The 16,977-nt window shown below is 45.6% G+C and overlaps 2 protein-coding genes across 5 annotated transcripts in view; one reads left to right on the top strand and one right to left on the bottom strand.

Annotated features, from left to right (window-relative positions):
• Window positions 1-8,078, top strand: part of ZFP57 (ZFP57 zinc finger protein) — a 30,580-nt gene extending 22,502 nt beyond the window's left edge. For 2 of the 4 annotated variants that reach the window (XM_037026556.2, XM_037026567.2), the window contains 3 exons: window positions 277-357; window positions 1,163-2,269; window positions 2,650-8,078. In XM_037026556.2, coding sequence (XP_036882451.2) covers window positions 277-357; window positions 1,163-2,269; window positions 2,650-2,816 — 1,355 coding nt within the window. In that variant the 3' untranslated portion in view covers window positions 2,817-8,078. Of the gene's footprint in view, window positions 1-276; window positions 358-1,162; window positions 2,620-2,649 lie in introns of those variants that run through there. The other 2 variants (XM_037026563.2, XM_037026561.2) reach the window with 2 other exon arrangements.
• On the bottom strand, window positions 3,330-12,868 carry MOG (myelin oligodendrocyte glycoprotein). Its single transcript, XM_017651751.3, has 8 exons — window positions 12,043-12,868; window positions 10,505-10,852; window positions 7,059-7,172; window positions 5,875-5,895; window positions 5,528-5,548; window positions 4,146-4,262; window positions 3,827-3,847; window positions 3,330-3,468 (listed from the first exon to the last, which is right to left on the bottom strand). The coding sequence occupies exons 1-8, from the start codon at window positions 12,119-12,121 to the stop codon at window positions 3,455-3,457; spliced, it is 735 nt and encodes a 244-aa protein (XP_017507240.1). The 5' UTR covers window positions 12,122-12,868; the 3' UTR covers window positions 3,330-3,454.
• Window positions 12,869-16,977: the final 4,109 nt, after the last annotated feature.

Here is a 16,977-nt window from a genome sequence, read left to right on the forward strand (position 1 = left end):
GCAAAGATAACACTTGCAACATGAAGACAGTATTTTCCAAATATGCAAATTGCCTATTCATCTAATCAATATTTACTGAGTCACTGGTATGATATACCAGGCACTTTGTTAGGAGCTAGTCTTTTGAGCTTTCCTCCTTGCCCGTAAGATTATGGTTCCTAAACCAAGGATACGGGTGAAGGTAGTCTTGTCCCCATCAGGTGTGAAGGGGCCAAGCCTGGGACCTCAACTCCCCTCTTTCCCATTTACTAGCCAGAATCTTTCTGTCTCATCCAGATCTGATCACCGAGCTTGAACAAGAAGAGAAACAGTGGAGAGCAGATCTCTGTCCCCCAAGTGGAGAACGCCTCCCTTCTGGTAAGAATTGCAAAAGAGAGAGATATGGAAAGGGTCCAGGACATGCCCTAAGAGGAGGGAAAGCTGACTGAGAGGATCAGGGATTTGTATCTCCTCTGCTAACCTGCACCTTCCAGCCTGGTCAGACCTGGAGCTGGAAGAGACCTTGAGATCATCTGCCTAAGTCCCTTGGCTTCAAGAAGATGAATATCTAAGTCTTTCAGGATAATTGGGCATTTTCAGTTTCTAGGGCTTGAGAGACTACATGTAGGTCGCTTATGTCAGGAAGACCCCTTTGATTAAAAAGTCCTTCCCAAGAGGAGAGAAAAGGGAGGTGAGCCTGATATTGAGTTGGAGTCGGGGAGCCTTGTTCCAGAGAATAGAAAAAGGTCTTGGGAGAAATTTAAGGTCAGGCTGACCTCATTCCTGGTTTGCCAGGACAATCTTGGCTTAAAGGTTGATTATTAATAGTATCTCAGATATCTACATTTCCATGATATATTATGAGTTGCACTGTGGATATCTGAGGAGTGTCCATGGGAGTGTGAGCACTATTGAAAATGAGACAATATGCATTTTAAGAAATGTGGTCATAAGTTAAAATTTTGATTTCTGATCTTGTTGAAAGATCCCAGATAAATTTTTCATTACTTCTCATTTGAAAACCCAAACATGTATTCTTACCTCTAGCCTATGAAGTCAGAGTGAGGGTGGAAGGCTGAATGGGAGAGTGAGGTGGAAAGAGGGAGAATAGTGTGACTGAATGGAGGAGAGCTTCTGTTGGGTTCTCGTGGTGAGGCTTGTTATTCTTCCTTACTCGTTATAGGAGCCAAGAAGGAGGAACTTCAAGAGAGTCTGAGAGATGAGGGGAGTGGCAATGACAGAAAGGTCTCCCTTGCTTGCAGAGGGGCAGGCCCATCCTCTGCTCCCACTGAGTCCACAGACAGGACCCCAGTGTTCCCAGCATCCTGGGCTGGGCCCCCCTTTACCTGCCACACCTGTGGCAGGTGTTTTAGCAAGCTCTCCAACCTCCGTAGCCACCAGTTTGTTCACAATCCCAAGCAGACTCACAACTGCAGCCAGTGTGGGAAGTCATTTCGGAGCCCCAAGGCCCTCAGCTACCACGGGCGCATGCATCTTGGGGAGAGGCCCTTCTGCTGCTCTCTCTGCAACAAGACCTACTGTGACGCTTCTGGACTGAGTCGTCACCGCCGTGTCCATCTAGGTTACCGGCCCCATTCATGCCCCTTCTGTGGGAAGGGCTTCCGGGACCAGTCTGAGCTCAAACGACACCTGAGGACACACCAAAACCAGGAGCCAGTGGCTGGAAACTGGAACAATACTGTGCAGATTCCAGGCAACACAGCTGGATCCCAAGATCCTGTTGTCAAGAACCAGAAATCCAGCCAGGGCCTTATGGCTGGGGACCATGCACCAGTGGCCAGGACGCGAGAACCCAGATTTAGAACCAAGATTCCTGTGACTCAGACCCAGCCATCTATAGACAGGAAGCAGGCAGCTACAGCCAAGAAGCAGGTGATAACTGTGAGAACTCGGGCACCAGCCATTCCAACCCCACAGCCTGTGACTGGGACCCAGGCACCCAATACCAGAGCCTCCTGCCTGGAAACCTGCTCCAACCCTCACCCAGCAAAGCCTTCAAGGCTCAAGGTCTTCTCATGCTCTCACTGTCCTTCCACTTTCACCAAGAAAGCCTATCTTGCCAGCCACCAGAAGGCCCACCTCACAGAGCAGCCCACCTGCTGCTTCCACTGTGGCAAGTCCTGCGGTTCATTCTCGGGGCTGATCAGACATCAACAGGCTCACTGGAAGCAGAAGATCTACCGCTGCCCTATCTGCGATGTCTGCTTTGGGGAGAAGGAGGGCCTTATGGGTCACTGGGGCTGCTGCAAAGGCAAGGAGCTGTGCCCAGGTAGTACCTATAAATGCCGGCTGATCCTGGGTCAATGGCTTGGCTTCTTTGGAGATGCCTCCTCTAGGGAAGGGAAGGAAGTGGGTCTCTCCCTGGGATCCAGGCCCCCAGAAGAGGGGAGGAAGTGAAGGAAGAAGGCATGTAGAGGAAAGAAAGTGCACAGGCCTCTAGGATCTTGGGACTTAAGTAAATGGCCCCTCTGACAGAGGTCTTTCTTTGTGCTTGGTTTTTCTGAGGACTGACCTCCAGGGTAAAGAGCCACGTAGAGGAAGAGATGTGAGGGGGTAATGAAGGAAATGCAGGAAGGAAAGGGACAAGTGGTGCATGGAAACATGTATTGTTATTAATTAGCACCTCGCCTGTTTCTTTGTATCTGATAGATCATCAAGCAGTAATGGTTGAAGGAAACTGGAACACTGAGAGGTGTGGAAGATGGGTGGAATCCCATCTGGGATCTGGGTCTGGAGATGGGTGGAAAGGGCATGAGGAGAGAGAGCAGGAGGCACCCATCCATACAAGAGAGGGAGTGGAAGGGAAAGCCTTCTGAAGCACACCCTATGCTGCCCAAGGTCCTTCATAGGCTGCTGGGCGAGATGGAGCTCTGGCCAGTATTCTGTGGGATTCTCCCCGCCTTCCGTTTGGGTCAGGGCTCCCTGTGTCCTCACTCTGGAGCTCACTTAGCTCTCTCCCTGATGCTTTGGACTCTCCAGTTCCATCCCTTCAACCTTCCACACCTCTCAGCTCTGCCCATCAAAACTGGGATCTTGGAAGAAACAAGCACCATTTGCAGTAGTTTGCCATAATTTGCAATGAGGAAGCTCCTGGTCTTGGCTTTGCAGCAGAGACTGTCCTGTCTGCCACTCTCCAATATAGGTGTCCTCCAGTGGAGAGAAGAGCACCTGCCTGGCCGCAGCCAGAGGGGGCTTCCAGGTGGAATATGGAGAGTGGAGTGGAAAGATGTAGGCAGCAAAATGGGGAAAGGAAGGAAGGAGCTGGAGAAAAGAGAAAAGATAGATGACAAAAGAAATCAATCTCATTTGGAATTCAGGGCGTCCCTGTAAGTGCAGATTGAATGTCCCCGCAGCAGGAGGCCAGTGAGTGTGCAGTGTGATGGGCGTGACATCTCCAAGGACTGGTCCTCGGACAGCCAGGCTCTCCTCTGCCCCTGCCAAGATGCGATGTCACTCAGAAGGGGTTTCCTGGAAGGATGAGAAAATAACTTGAAAAGTCTGCCAGTAGTTCTATCATGAAGCCATTAAACCCAGGAGAGGAAAAGTCCTTTGGAGTCATCGTGACACTGTGCCTGCCTCAGTGGTTGGTTTTGGAGGTAAGGCACAGGGCAGCTGCTGGAAGAAATGGGAAAGGAGGCCAACTTGGGGGTTCCTGCTGAGGGCACCAGAGGTGGAGCAAATCTGCAGCAGGTTGGGGAACCCTTGCTTCTACCTCACAGATAAGCCCGCCTTCCCTCTGGGATTTTGATCCCTTGATATCTGCCTTCTTCCTCTTTTCTGCTTTCCTGTTTTTTTGTTCTTAGTTTATAAGGAGAAGAAAACTTACTCAGCTCTTCAAGAAATTGCCCTGAAAACAAAGAGAAACAGGTGATTGGTGGAAAATTACCAGCTCCCTCCCCACAGCCTCCCTGTGGAGATTTGCAGTGACCCACCCTTCCCTTTCCAGTAAGGGACCCCACAGAGCTCAGTAAGTGGTTCTCCTCATAGAGTCTCTGAGGAGCCAGGGGTTGACTGTGGGAACAGAGAGGAAGGAAATCTCTTCTCTTCAAATATTGAGCCCTGGTTCCACCCTCCTCCTGTTCCCATTCAGAGCTGACTCAGTCCCCCTCTGGTCAATAGTCTTGTTTGCTGCCCCACCACTGCACCTGCTAGTCTTCGATGTAGCCAGTTGTAGCAGATGATCAAGGCAACCAGCGGTCCAAGAACTGGCACAATTACAAACAGGGTTATCTTCCAGCAGGGGACCCTCAGAAAGTGGGGATCTGAATCATTCACCACAGAACAAACAGGATTAACATGTGTTCCCCCCATGTCCCACCACCTTTCTCTGTTTATTATTGGGGTCCAAGAACACCAAAGGAGTCTGGATAGAATTCAGGGAGTCTATGAGCTTGGATATGAAAAGCACTACATCTATATTTTCACTCACCTCTAATTGAATTTAGCACATTTCTTCCATTAAAAATGTAGGCAGCAAACCAGTTACCAGCAGCACCTGTGACTTTACCACCAATGGAAATAGATCCCTTCATTCCCATCAGAGTTGATGCAGAAATCTCAAAATACTGTTTATCAGTATTTTGAAAGTACAAGTTATTAGATGAGCTGCTCATTGTTATTTAATGTAGTTTTGTTACTTAAAGAAACATTTGTTACTATATCAGATACATTTATATTTTGATACCTGTATTTCAATGCAATAGTTTTCTTAGAAATTGTTATCTTTTATGCATACATGAAAAAATATTCTGAGAAGGGTGCATTAGGGTTCACCAGACAGCCGAGGAGAATCATGGTGCAAAAATTGGTAAGACCTTTGACATTCAGATTCTACAACACAGAGATCCTATTCCTCCCCTTTGGGTCACAAAAACTGTGTGTGTGTGTTGCACACTGATGGAATGTCATAAATGCTAGGATGGAGTTCTAGTGTGCTAAGTGCCAGGTGCTGGGGTTCCTATGGCCTGAGGCCATTCAGGAAGGGCTGCATCTGCAGTAAACAAAAAGGACAGGGGCCATACCCTGGAGGGGCCGACGTTTTTGTGCGGCTTGGTGTCTTCACTTTTCCTCCAAGAATCCTTCCCTGATGAGTCACATATAGTTACTTGTTCTGTACTCATGAGAACTCATTCTGCCATTCAGGCACAGCTGATGGCATATATGTACGTTGTTCTCTAGTTAATTCATGTGTATGTATTGCCTCCCCAACTAGACACCAAGTTTATGCCCAAAATATCTTTTTACCTCCCCTTTGTAATTCCTGAAAAGATGAACAGTGTGCATGAAGCACCTGTAATTCTTACAGAATGAGTTAACATGGGAAATCTGTTGGTAAGGCAAGTGCCTGGCACATAATAGTGTATTTGCCATTATCTTACCAATCCTCAAACTAGAAGACTTATTCAAAGAAAGAAAAAGAGGTGGAGAGGGAAGGAAACCAACCAGGAACCAGGGCTCCTTATTTCCCCAGGAGACTGGAACCGAGTGAACCACCAAGCCGACCGAAGGGTGGCTACCCAGCACTTACCAAAAGTCCGGTGGAGATTTTCTGGAAGAGGAACAAATGGAAAGGGACTCAGTAGGGCACTCGGAGGGGATGCTTTTTCTCCTGAATTTTTGCTATTTAGTCATTTAAAATTGTTTCTAGTTGTGAATGACTCTTAAGGAGGAAGCTGTAGGATTTTGCTTCTACCCTGGCTGACAGCCGGAAAGAGAAATGAGACTTTCTGCAGTTCCCAGCTGTTTACAGAAGTTTTAATAGTGAATTGTCACCTAAGGGAGAATGGGGTCCTAGGGCAGAGGCAAAGACGGTCTGAGGGTTACACCAAAAGGCCAGGAAGGAGGAATTGGGGAGGGATGGTGCCTGGAACTCACCTATCTCTGCCCAAAGTTTTCCTAAAACAGAAAAAGACAGCATTTTCAGTTCCAGCTCTGGCCCTAAGTGGGTCCCCTCCCTCACCCAGCGCCTGGGGCTTTTATGCAGGCAGTTTCTCTGCAGCCTGGGAGCATCCTTAGGAGTCTGGAAATACTGTGGATGTGGAGTCAAGAGCTCTGGCTATCGTCTGGGTTAAATACTGGGGTAAAGGATGCAGAACGCCTCGGTAGACAGCAATGCTCCAAACCGACCTAAGGTTTTATTGCTCCCCCACTGCTCTTTGCTCCTTTTCCTGGTGTTCTCCGTTCACTTTGCCACTCCACCTTGCTGGGTTGTCACTTCGTTTGTCTAAAGACACTTCTGATGAGGGAGGGAGGAATTCCGCAGTAAATTGAGCAGCTACTTTGGGATTGCCTCTATACTAGGCACTTTACATAACACTGTCCCCTTTAATCTTCTAATGTAGGAGGGAGAGTGTTGTCCCTATTTGACTCACTAGGCAACTTGGGCTTGGAGAGTCACGTCAAGCTGGGGCTGCCTAAGTCCACAGCCCAGATTCTTTCTGCTCAGTCATGTGGGTTGAAAACCTCTTTCATGAAGAAGGAGGTAATGGTATTTGCTGAATTCAAGGGGAGAGAAGATCCTGTTGTAGATCCACCAACACTTCGCATACCAAGCCCTCCTGCTGCTTCCTCTGAGGAATGGGAAGGGCAGGAGGACTAGGAGAGGTCCTGCACGGTTAGGCTTTGGGGAGAAGGATCATCAACTGAACCTGTGTCCTCATTGTTGAATAGAGCATTTTTGAATGCCTACTATGTGTTACAGTGTCATTGTTTAAACCTCCTAACGACCTAGACATGTCCCACTCTGAAACTCAAACTATCCCAGTTTCCTGAAGTTTCTAGGTATGGCACAGGGGCCAAGAGGTGGGGGGTTAGGCCTGAGCTCTGCCACTGAGTAAATCCCTGAACACCTTGGGCCTCTGCCTCCTCTGCTGCATGGGGCTGTTATGTCAACCCTACCTCATAGGGAAAGCCAGGTTACCCAATGAAGATATTCTGTAAAATGGGAGACTTGTCATTAATGACTTTCCAACCCAGAAGTCACTCAAAAATAAACAGCTGATCAAGTTCTAAGATGCCAGCTCTATGCAGGTGCAGGGGAGATCCCCAAGCCCCCGCACCTCTCAGTCTGTGCTGCAGGCAGAGGAAGACGAGGCCCACCGCGACCTGCAGGAGGAGCACAGGCAGGACAGCGATGAGAACCAGCACCCCGGGATTGATCCAGTAGAAGGGGTCTGTTAAGAAGAAAGACAGGCCCAATGAGGGGTCATTTCTGCTAGGCCAAGCCATCAAACCAGGGCCTAATGCTTAAACCCGATTATAGATTCAACTTCCCCCAGAAATGTGGTCAGTCAGGAGTTTCCTGGTCAGTAGTGGATTAGACAATCCACCACATGAGCCTCTCCATCTTCTCTAAAAGAAGCTAGGCTAATCTGCATTATTAGGCCCCCTGCTCTTCCGCCTGAGAGAACAGGCCTTGACTGAACAATCCATTCTCATCTGCTAGTAACTTTTCCCCCACCTTCCTGTCTATCAAAATCTCATATCTGTAGGAGTCCTTGGAAGTCTCCTTGCTAGAGGGGATGCTGTTGGAATCATGAATCACTTAATAGGGCCAATTAGATCTTCAAATTTACTTGGATGAATTTTGTTTTTTAACTATCTGAAAGGCAGAAGTGGCATGATCAGTGCCCTGTCCTCAACACCCATCATGGTGCCTGGGGCTCAATAAATCATGTTGAATAAAGGAACAAATGTCACCAAGACTCAAAGAAGATTACACCAAATTGACCTGTCAGCCAGGCCTTGAAGAAGTGGGTTCCCAGGCAGAGCTTGGCTTAGGGCAACAAGATTCAAGGTTGTATTTTGGAACAGTCTTGGATAGTTTTGAGAACCAGCTAAAGGACCAAGATCTGACTCCAGGTCGCAGAGAAACACTGGTGGAGTCTAGGTTGGGGTGAGGAGATCCGATTTACCCACTGCAGGATGGAGGGAGGGAGGTCAGTTAAGAGGTCATGAAAATAGTGAAAGTAAAAAACAGCATGAGTCTGAGCTAGTACAATGGTGGGGGTGTAGGAAATCAAGGGATTTGTGGACTTAAATAGAAAAATAAAACTTTTTCAGTAACCTTTAAACTCAAATTTAGTGTTTCTTGCGATTATGTTTGTAGACAACACAATAATAGGACCTGTGATTTAGACATCAGTGAAAATCACAAATATTTTTATATCAGAGTTGTGGAAATCTCAAAATATCACATGTTCATCACTATTTTGAAAGTGATTATTAGGGCCACCCCATATCTCATTATTTTAATATTTTGATAACTACTTCAGTACCAAATATATTCAACTTTGTGTATTTACAGTATCCTGAGGGGGGGTCCACCAACTTCACTAATCTGCCAAGAGAGACACATGTTAAGAACGCCTCTTCCAGAGCTTTTGAGAAAGTCTGTTCCACAGGACTTGGCCCCTGAGTGGTGTGGTGTGTGTGTGTGTGTGTGGTGTGTGGTGTGGTGGTGGTGGTGGTGGTGGTGGTGGTGGTGGTGTGTGTGTGTTGGGCCGGGGAGCCTGGGGTTGGTGGGGGGAGTAAGTGGGGAGAGGGTGCTTTCAGCTCTCCCTGGCTCCTACCTATTTCACATTCTAGAATCCTGTCCTCAGTGCCCAGAGCTCTATCTGTCTAATCTTGATGTGCCATGCTGCAGGGCCAGCCCTTTTCATCTTGTTCTCTGTTTCAGGGGGCTAGACAAAGATACTTCTGAGACAACTAATAACAAAGTCACAGAAATGACAAAAAGGAGTTGGGGAGATAAATCAAAAACTCTATAGAGGAGGAGAAGTAATTCTGTCTGAAATTCACAATACACAATTGTGGCGTTTCAATCCTAACTTTGTCTCAGATTCCTGTTTTACTTGTAAAATACTTATTTAAGACTCTTAAGGCATGCAGACTATAAGTTAGTAGGAAGGGGTTGGAATATGGAAAACAACCCAAAGGAAAACTTTCTCCCCTGAAGCCATTTTTCTTTTCTTTCTTTTTTTTCCTTCCTTCCCTCCTTTGTGTAGTGGGAGTAGGGAGTGTCTGGGGAAGGCAGATACTGAACTAGGACATTATTGAACAGGAAGGAGAAAATCTATAAATGGGAGAGGTCCTCACTATCAAACTTCCTTGCAGGTAAAAATCCCCAGTGACAGCTCTAGGAACACTCTGTGACACGCAAAGCTATTTTCATACCCCTGCAATCTGTCTCAGAAATAGTGCTTTGTTATTCCCCATACAGTGCCATCTTTTGGGCCCAGCTCTGCAACAGTAGCCTTTGGGATACAAAAGTGATGGATTGTTTGGTGTTGTCACTGCAGGTTGGGGAGAAGGAAAGGGAGAGACCTGAGCTGAGCCCTAGGAACATTTTTGTTCTTCAATTAAATAGCAGTTAACTTTAAAATTCTCCCTCCATCCACTTCACCTTGTCTGCATCTTAACTATCCTGGGATCAAACAAGAAAAATAAATTCCAAAGTCATCCATCACACAAGACATGGAAAATGGGATTCCAGAGAAAGGAGGTGGTGAAGGTAAAATCTACAGGAGATGTCTCTTTCTTTCAGACATATTATGATACTCAGACATTTGTTTTACTTGTTTATTCACTTGAACTACATCAGGAATATATTTTTCAGTAATGTTCCTTGTCTAATAAAACACCACAAGCAACATCAACTGAGGAATTCATGGTAACAGGACTTGATTAATTTGACTTGTTAGGAATGACGCCCTTGTTTATAACAACAACAACAAAAAAGAAACATTCCGAAGCAAAACAGATAAGAAAGTTCACTTGGATATGGGGATTAACTTTCAGATTATTCATATTCCCCTCTATTAGTGCAAAATGACCAGAAACTGATTATTTTGGATTTTGCTGCCTCTTTTGGTTTTCCTTTCTATTTAAAATTTTTTTTCTTTATTTTTTCTCTATATGTACCCCAAAATGTACATATTATATATTCTTTCATAATAATTCATAAATATGATCATATGGATAATTACAGTCTTAATTTTTGGTTAGACCATACCCCATCCTCTTTCCCATCTTCCTCCAAAGTGAATTATATAAACTTTCTTATGGTTATCCTCTTAAAATTTTTCTGCAACATATCTATATTCACAAACATTTGGCTTTATCTTTGTTCCCTTCATTCTGTAGCTTTCTTTTCCCTCTCAACAACACCTCATCGAGTGCCTCCAAGCCATCTGGTGTAGCCCTAAAACAATCTTCTTAGTGGCTGCATAATAGGGTACGGATAACGACATTTATTCAGTCACTTGCCTACCCCTGGTCATGGACTTGGATTCCAGCTTCTTTCCCACTATAAATAACAATGCCACAAACACCCATGAACATACGATTCCTCTGTACCGATGTGTGCATTTCTAGGGAAGTTTTTCCCAGGTGTGAAATTTTTGGGCTGAAGGATCTCATCTCTATTGAGAGAACGGTTAAAGTCTCAAAGGGAGGTCTTGGCCACCCAGCAGATAATACCCAGTATTAATATGGCACTACTCACCTTCCACTTTCAGTTCTATTGCTTCCTCCTCCTGGTAAGAATGATCTCGGAAGAAGCAGGTGAAACCTCCTTCATCCGCGAACCTTACGTTCCGGATCCTAAGGGTCACCTTCCCCTCAGCAATAGCTTCTTTCAGCAGCTCCGTTCGGCCCCGATATTCGGGTGCCTGCTCTGCATCTTGGTCCTTGCCATTTCGGTAGAGATGGACCACCCTCGAGAAGGGCGGCCGATACCATCCCACCTCCATGCCTGTGGCGTTCTTTCCAGGAGATATGCGGCATGGCAATTCCACTTCATCCCCCACCAGAGCCCGGATGGGATGCCCTGGTCCTATTACTCTGAACTGTCCTGTCCAAGATACCAAAGAAAGGAAACTGAGCTCCAGAGAGAACTCTGACAGATAAGCATGTCATGGGAGGGGGCTGCTTCAAAACAGGGAAGGAAGAAGGCACTAGCTTTTTAAATAGAATTCTAGAGCCAGGGAGGAGCTCAATTTTTCTTAAAGGTCTCTGGTTATACAGATACCATGGGTGCCCCTGGACAGAACATTCTAGCATATGGCTGTTGCTAGAGGCTGCTTGCCTTTCTGCCAACTGCATCCATCTCTGATGCACCTTCTTCAGCCCAGGGTTAGGTCCCTCCTTGGAATGCGGCCCAGCATCTTACAGTTTAATTCTCTCCTGCGCCTCCCTGATCCAACTTGGCCAAACTGATCCTTCCCTTCCGCGTAGAGGTTTGATTTTAACCACTTCTCCACCACTGCCTCTCTACCACTTCCCAGCCCTCCGTCCTTGTTCACACCCTGCTCCCAAGTTCTCCTTTTAGGTCTCCCACCCTGCAACTGGCTCTATCTCCTTCTTTTCCTCTGTACCTGCAACCCTCACTGCAGCTCCTGGACCCTGCCCTGTACATGCTCCCAATCTCTTTCCCATGTGGACTGTGTCTTATCAGCCCAACTCAGAGTTACTAGGAGATAAGGCCTGTTTCTCCATTACACCTGCAAGGATTTCTCAAGGGAGTACGTGGACTGGGCCTCCTTTGTTAGGTGATTCCCTGAGTCTGGGAATCTGTCTTCTGTTTTTTTCATTCTTTCCCCAGCATGTGAAAGCAGGACTCCTTTATAAAAACTGATCAAGCTCTTGAACCTGACAAGATACTATAATTCAACAAACATTTATCAAGATTTACCAGGCACAGGTACTACTAAGCATGTTAAATACTCCATCTCATTGGACCCTGACAAGCAACTCCAAGAAATTGTTATTATATCTCCTTTTGGTAGGTGAGAAACCAAAGCTGGAAAGATAGGAAAGCATGAGTTCAAGGAGAGCTCTGACTTAAGGTCACATCATGGAGTTTCGGTTCTATTCTGAAGGTTGTAGGGAGCCACTGAGGAGGGGAACCAGGTCCAGCACAGCTTTGTTTGGGTAGGATAAGCTGCATAGCAACTTGAGGATGAATTGAAGGAAGTGAGCCCAGGGACGCTAGCATTTCTGTTTTCAGGCTCTCCCCAGAGCAGGAATAAAGATAAAACTTACCTGCATAGCTGGAAGACAGCTGAAGGAGGAGGAGGGAGGGGAGACAGCAGGGCAAAGGGGAGCTCAATAAACTTGCCATTTCCACTGTTACTGGGGTCAGACAGCCCTTGCAGCAGGGTCAGGCCAAGCAGAGATCTCAGGGTACAAGTCCCCTACCTCCGGACAAGCCTTGGGGGGAGGATATGGGGGGGCAGGGCAGCCCAGGCCCCACCTCCTCCCTGACTGCCTGCAGCTGTGCTCTGAGGAACAGCCCACGTCATCCTCACCAGGCACTTACACAAAAGGGCTACAGACAGAGGGATGACCAGGGTTTGCCTTCTCCACCCCCTCAGGGCTGTGGAGCAGAGGCTGCCTGGTACTGTCCCCCCACCCCCCAGTCCCTCCTGATCACTCAGCCTTGAGGGGGCTTTTAGGGTCTGGCCAGGTGAAATCGATCATTCACTGGACCTTAGGAAGAGGCTTACCCCTGTGATCTGCAAGCTCCTTTCAACCCTTCTCTTCCTGGTATTAGCCAAGGGGGAGGGATTGTTGTTGGCTTTTTAAAAAAGAAAGGACATTTAGACTTGGTTTCTATTTCTACGGTCCCATAACTGTGATTACCAGGTCATGTCCTTTGATATCTAACCTCCCTCTCCCTGCAAATCCAAACTCCCTTCTTTCTGTTCAAATCCATGGCCGATTGCTTGGGCTTAGTATCTTGCTTCCTAAAAATATACTTAGGAAAGTCAGGAGTTGATGGCCACCTGTGCTCAGTGACTCAAACATGGAGGAAGGAAGATCATGGAGGTCAATAACTGTTACTCAACACAGGCATGAGGACAGAGCCCATAACAGGATGCATCTGCCACCCTTGGTATAATTCTCTGATTTCCTTACAGGGGAAGGTGAGACCCAGAATGGAAATACAACCTTTTCCCTTACTCATCTGATCAGTGAAGGGTGAGACCAGTATCAGCACCAAGTCTGAAAAACATATGTGCCAATCTTAAAGCAAGGATGTCTCATCAAACAAGAAAAAAGGGTCAGGGTGGACAGTTTAAAGTCATGCTGTCTAATACAGTAATCACTAGCCACAAGCAGCCATTTATATTAAATCAAAATAAAAATTCAGTTCCTTGACTGCACTAGCCGTGTTTCAAAGTCTCAGGAGCATGTACTGCTAGTGGTTACCGCACGGGACAGCACAAATACAGACCATCTCCAGCATCCTGAAAAATGATACTGGGCAGCATCGTGCAAGGGCTAGGATCACTATGGGACATAATATTTTCTGCTCTTGTCTGAGATGAGCACAAGAGGCTGGAAGGACAGACTCTGGTCAGCTGAGTCTGGGAGTTGTTTATTCTTTCTCCCCAGTAAAGCAGCTGGAGTTGGGCACAAGCAGATTGGCTACTCTGGAGCTGTGAGGGTAAAAGTTAAGATCAGGAGGGATGAATCAGGTGGGAAGAGGAGCCTCTTCCTCTCCAGTGGGGATTCTTTCTTTCCAAGATCTAAAATATCCTTCCATGCTCTTCCTCCATGATACACATTCAGGCAAGAAAGTTATGCACAGGTGCTTGCCTGGGCAGGGCTTGGAGGCCACAGCGTGCTTGAAATTGTCCAGCACCAGTCCAGTTGTGAAAAGCTGGATGGGAGATCAGGGTGGAGTGGAGCGTTGGAGAACAAAGAGGGTCAGGAGCTAGGCATCAAAGCTGCCACTTTGGAGAAATCATAGCATTTCTGAAAAGACAAACAAGACACCAACAAATATCTTACTGAATGTTTCCATGTGCCACTGTTCTAAGTGGTTAACTTGATAATTCATTTAATTGTCACAACAGTATAACATATGTCAAACTATTTTTAACTCTGTTACAGATGAGGAAATAAAGATACAAAAGAAGTGAAGTAATTTGCTCAAGGTCCCCACTAGAGAGTGGCTAGAAGTCAGGCTTTCTAGCCCCAGAACTGGTATTTGTGATGACTAGAGCACTCACCTCTGAAGAGGTCACCTCACTCCCCTCCATGCCCTCGAAAACGTCTCTGGGAAGGAGGTGGATTCCTGGAGCTGGCTGCGCAGTCCCATGGAGAACATGCCCTTTGGGCAAAGGTGATGTAGCCAAGGGAAGGAGCAGGGGCCACCTGCAAAAACGAAGCTGGTAGAGTTGCTGTGTACAAAAATCTGGGTGTAGGAGCATCAGGTTGTCATTGGGCGCAGAGCATGATGTGGATGTTCTAAGAGGCAAGACCCCTGTGTTGATCACAGCTGGTCATTTCCTTCAGCATTTAAATGTCACTTTGATTTTACATAGCATATGCTACATGACCTTGCAAGTTTTCTCGGGTTGTTTTGTGAATGCATTGCTCTCCTCAGTCATTTCCACCTAATCTGCATGTCTCACCATTGTTTGATAACAGGACATGTACACAGTCATGTGTGCAAAGTGACATACTGTGAATACAAGGAATGTTCATGTTAATCAAAACTCTACATGTGAACTAGTAAGCACTTCATAAGTGCCAGGTAGCTACCTAATAACAGTACTGTATAAGCTTTTTCCTTATAGTGTGCAAAATATATCTTACACAAATGAAAATAGACACAATATTCTGCTTCTTTTGTTTACTTAAGTATGCATAATTCCACACTGATACACAATGTAGCACTGTTGTACTTTATAAAATGGATTCTTACTTTTTTGTTTACCTGGTTGTTTATTTGCTTTTGTTTCAAAATCCAAAAGCTATAGAACAACGTACTTGAAAATCTCCCTCCCAGCCATCCAGAGCCTCCTGAACTTTTTCTCTGAATCCTTCCACATATAGGCCACTAGAGAGAACTCCAGGAAGGTCACTGCATGTGAGGACAAGTGATGACACGCACCCACTCCCCACTTTTTTCCTACATAAATGGTAGCAACAATTTATCTTGCAAAGCTTTCCTTATCAGTACCCAAAGGACATCCTTGTTATTTTATGCACAATATTCTATTGCATGGATGTATCATACTTTAAATATTTAGTTCTGGGACTCCTGGATTGTTTTAATTTTTTAAATGTCTCTTTGACTAGGATAAATAAAAATGCATTCCATTAATTTGAATTAATAAATATTTAACAGAAAACGTTATGTGTCAAGCTTTATATTAGGCTCTGATTATTAAAGTTGCAGTAAGACACACAGATTTTTGCCTTCATGAAATTTATGTTCCAGTTATAGCACAATGATATTCTTGTGACATTACCCAAAGGCAAAGTCAGTGATGATAAGACCATCATTTTCAACCTTTCATATAGTTTGGCAATGAATATTTATTTACAAGAACCAGTGATATAATTTGATGGGCCCAGTATAAAATCACACTATGGTGCACCACGTTCAAACAAGAAAAAAGCCTTTTCTTTCCTCTGCAACTTCAACTCTTGATCTGTCACAGTGGCTTTTTTTTTTTTTTTTCTGTTTAATGTCACACTCCTTCAGGCACAGGGATACTTACAGGTGAATGCAGTCCTTCACAAATGCCTAAGGCTCTGCCCTTAGGCTTGGCAAGACAGGTATGTATGCCTGGCTCTGCTCTCCCCTGTGCCCAGGTCCTCCTGGGAAAGGGCAGCACATAGGGTGGCAGGGATTCCAGGGACCAGTTGGAGGCATCTGAAAACCAGTCCTGGGGAGGCTGGAAGGAGCGAGAGGCAAGACCCAGCTTGAGCCTAAGTTCCAAACCCCCAGCGTGATCCCAGTGGACTTCACTTACATAACACAAACTGAAAGCTAAAATTATTAAGAATTTCAAGACAGTAACACAGAGCACTAAAACCCAAGCACAGTGTCCCCTTCTAAGCATACAGCCCTGTGCAACTGTCTTGGTCACATACCCATGAAGTTTACTGCCTCCTACACAGGTGGAATTGTTGGTTCAAGGAGCACGTGCATTTTATATTAATACACATTGATAAATGGCCCCACACCAGATTGTATATTTTTTGCAAGTGTACACGCTGTGCTTCAGCTTTCTCCTCTGTCAGTGGGAGTATGATAACATCCACCTTATTAGGGTTATGATGAGAATTATGTGAATGAGTTCAGGTGAACTGCAAATGGTACAGAGTTAATGGTGTGCTGTCAATGGCCCACATGGCAGTGACTTTTCTTGTGGAACACCCTCTGGTGGCATAAATGTTAAGAGGAGTTTGTCATTTTCTTCACCACTTTTTGTGGCCCTGCTTTCTTAGTAGAGTTTAAATTGATTTGGGTATTCCATGGAGACTCAATGACTGATACACGTAAAGTGTTTACTTTATGTCAATTTAGCCAGATGTTTCATAGGTGGGCTGGAGAAATGAGAACACTGATCTGAATGCACCAGCAAATGAGTGCAAGCAGCCTGTGAGCTTGTGAGCCTGTGTTGTAGCAAAGCCAGGGGCTGCTCCTTTATGCTGGTGTATTTCTGTAAGTAACATACACAGTGTAGAAAACTGGAAAAAATGTAGAGAATATAAAACCGGTGATATTTTGCCAAAGGTTCAATTTTATCTATCAACATTTTAATCCATTTTTGTATCTTCCTTATTACTATTTCGAAATTCACCGAGATTTTCACCTTTCATAAAGAAAAGCATTCAACTTGTTACTAATCTGGTGAGTCAGGAGCTTGGGCTTTTTTTTTTTTTTTTTTTTCCCCAGAAATGGGAATGAATTCCTGGCCAAAATGTTATGGGTTGTTCTGTGGAAGAGGCATTAGTCGTTCTGTAGGTTCCTCGTGGGGTAGAGCTGTTAGGCAGGTTTCAGTTCAACAGAAACAAGAATCTCCTCTCCATCAGAACTGTCCCAGCGTGGCGGAACCGACAGTGGGAGTGAGCCTCCCCTTCCTGGACATTCAAGCCAACACTGAACGGGAAGTTAGGCTAGGTAACTCTAAGCTTTTCTCCTAGCTGTAGGATCTTACAAGTATATAAATT

This window comes from Manis javanica, chromosome 16 (assembly GCF_040802235.1).
Source record: "Manis javanica isolate MJ-LG chromosome 16, MJ_LKY, whole genome shotgun sequence".
Taxonomy (NCBI): Eukaryota; Metazoa; Chordata; class Mammalia; order Pholidota; family Manidae; genus Manis; species Manis javanica.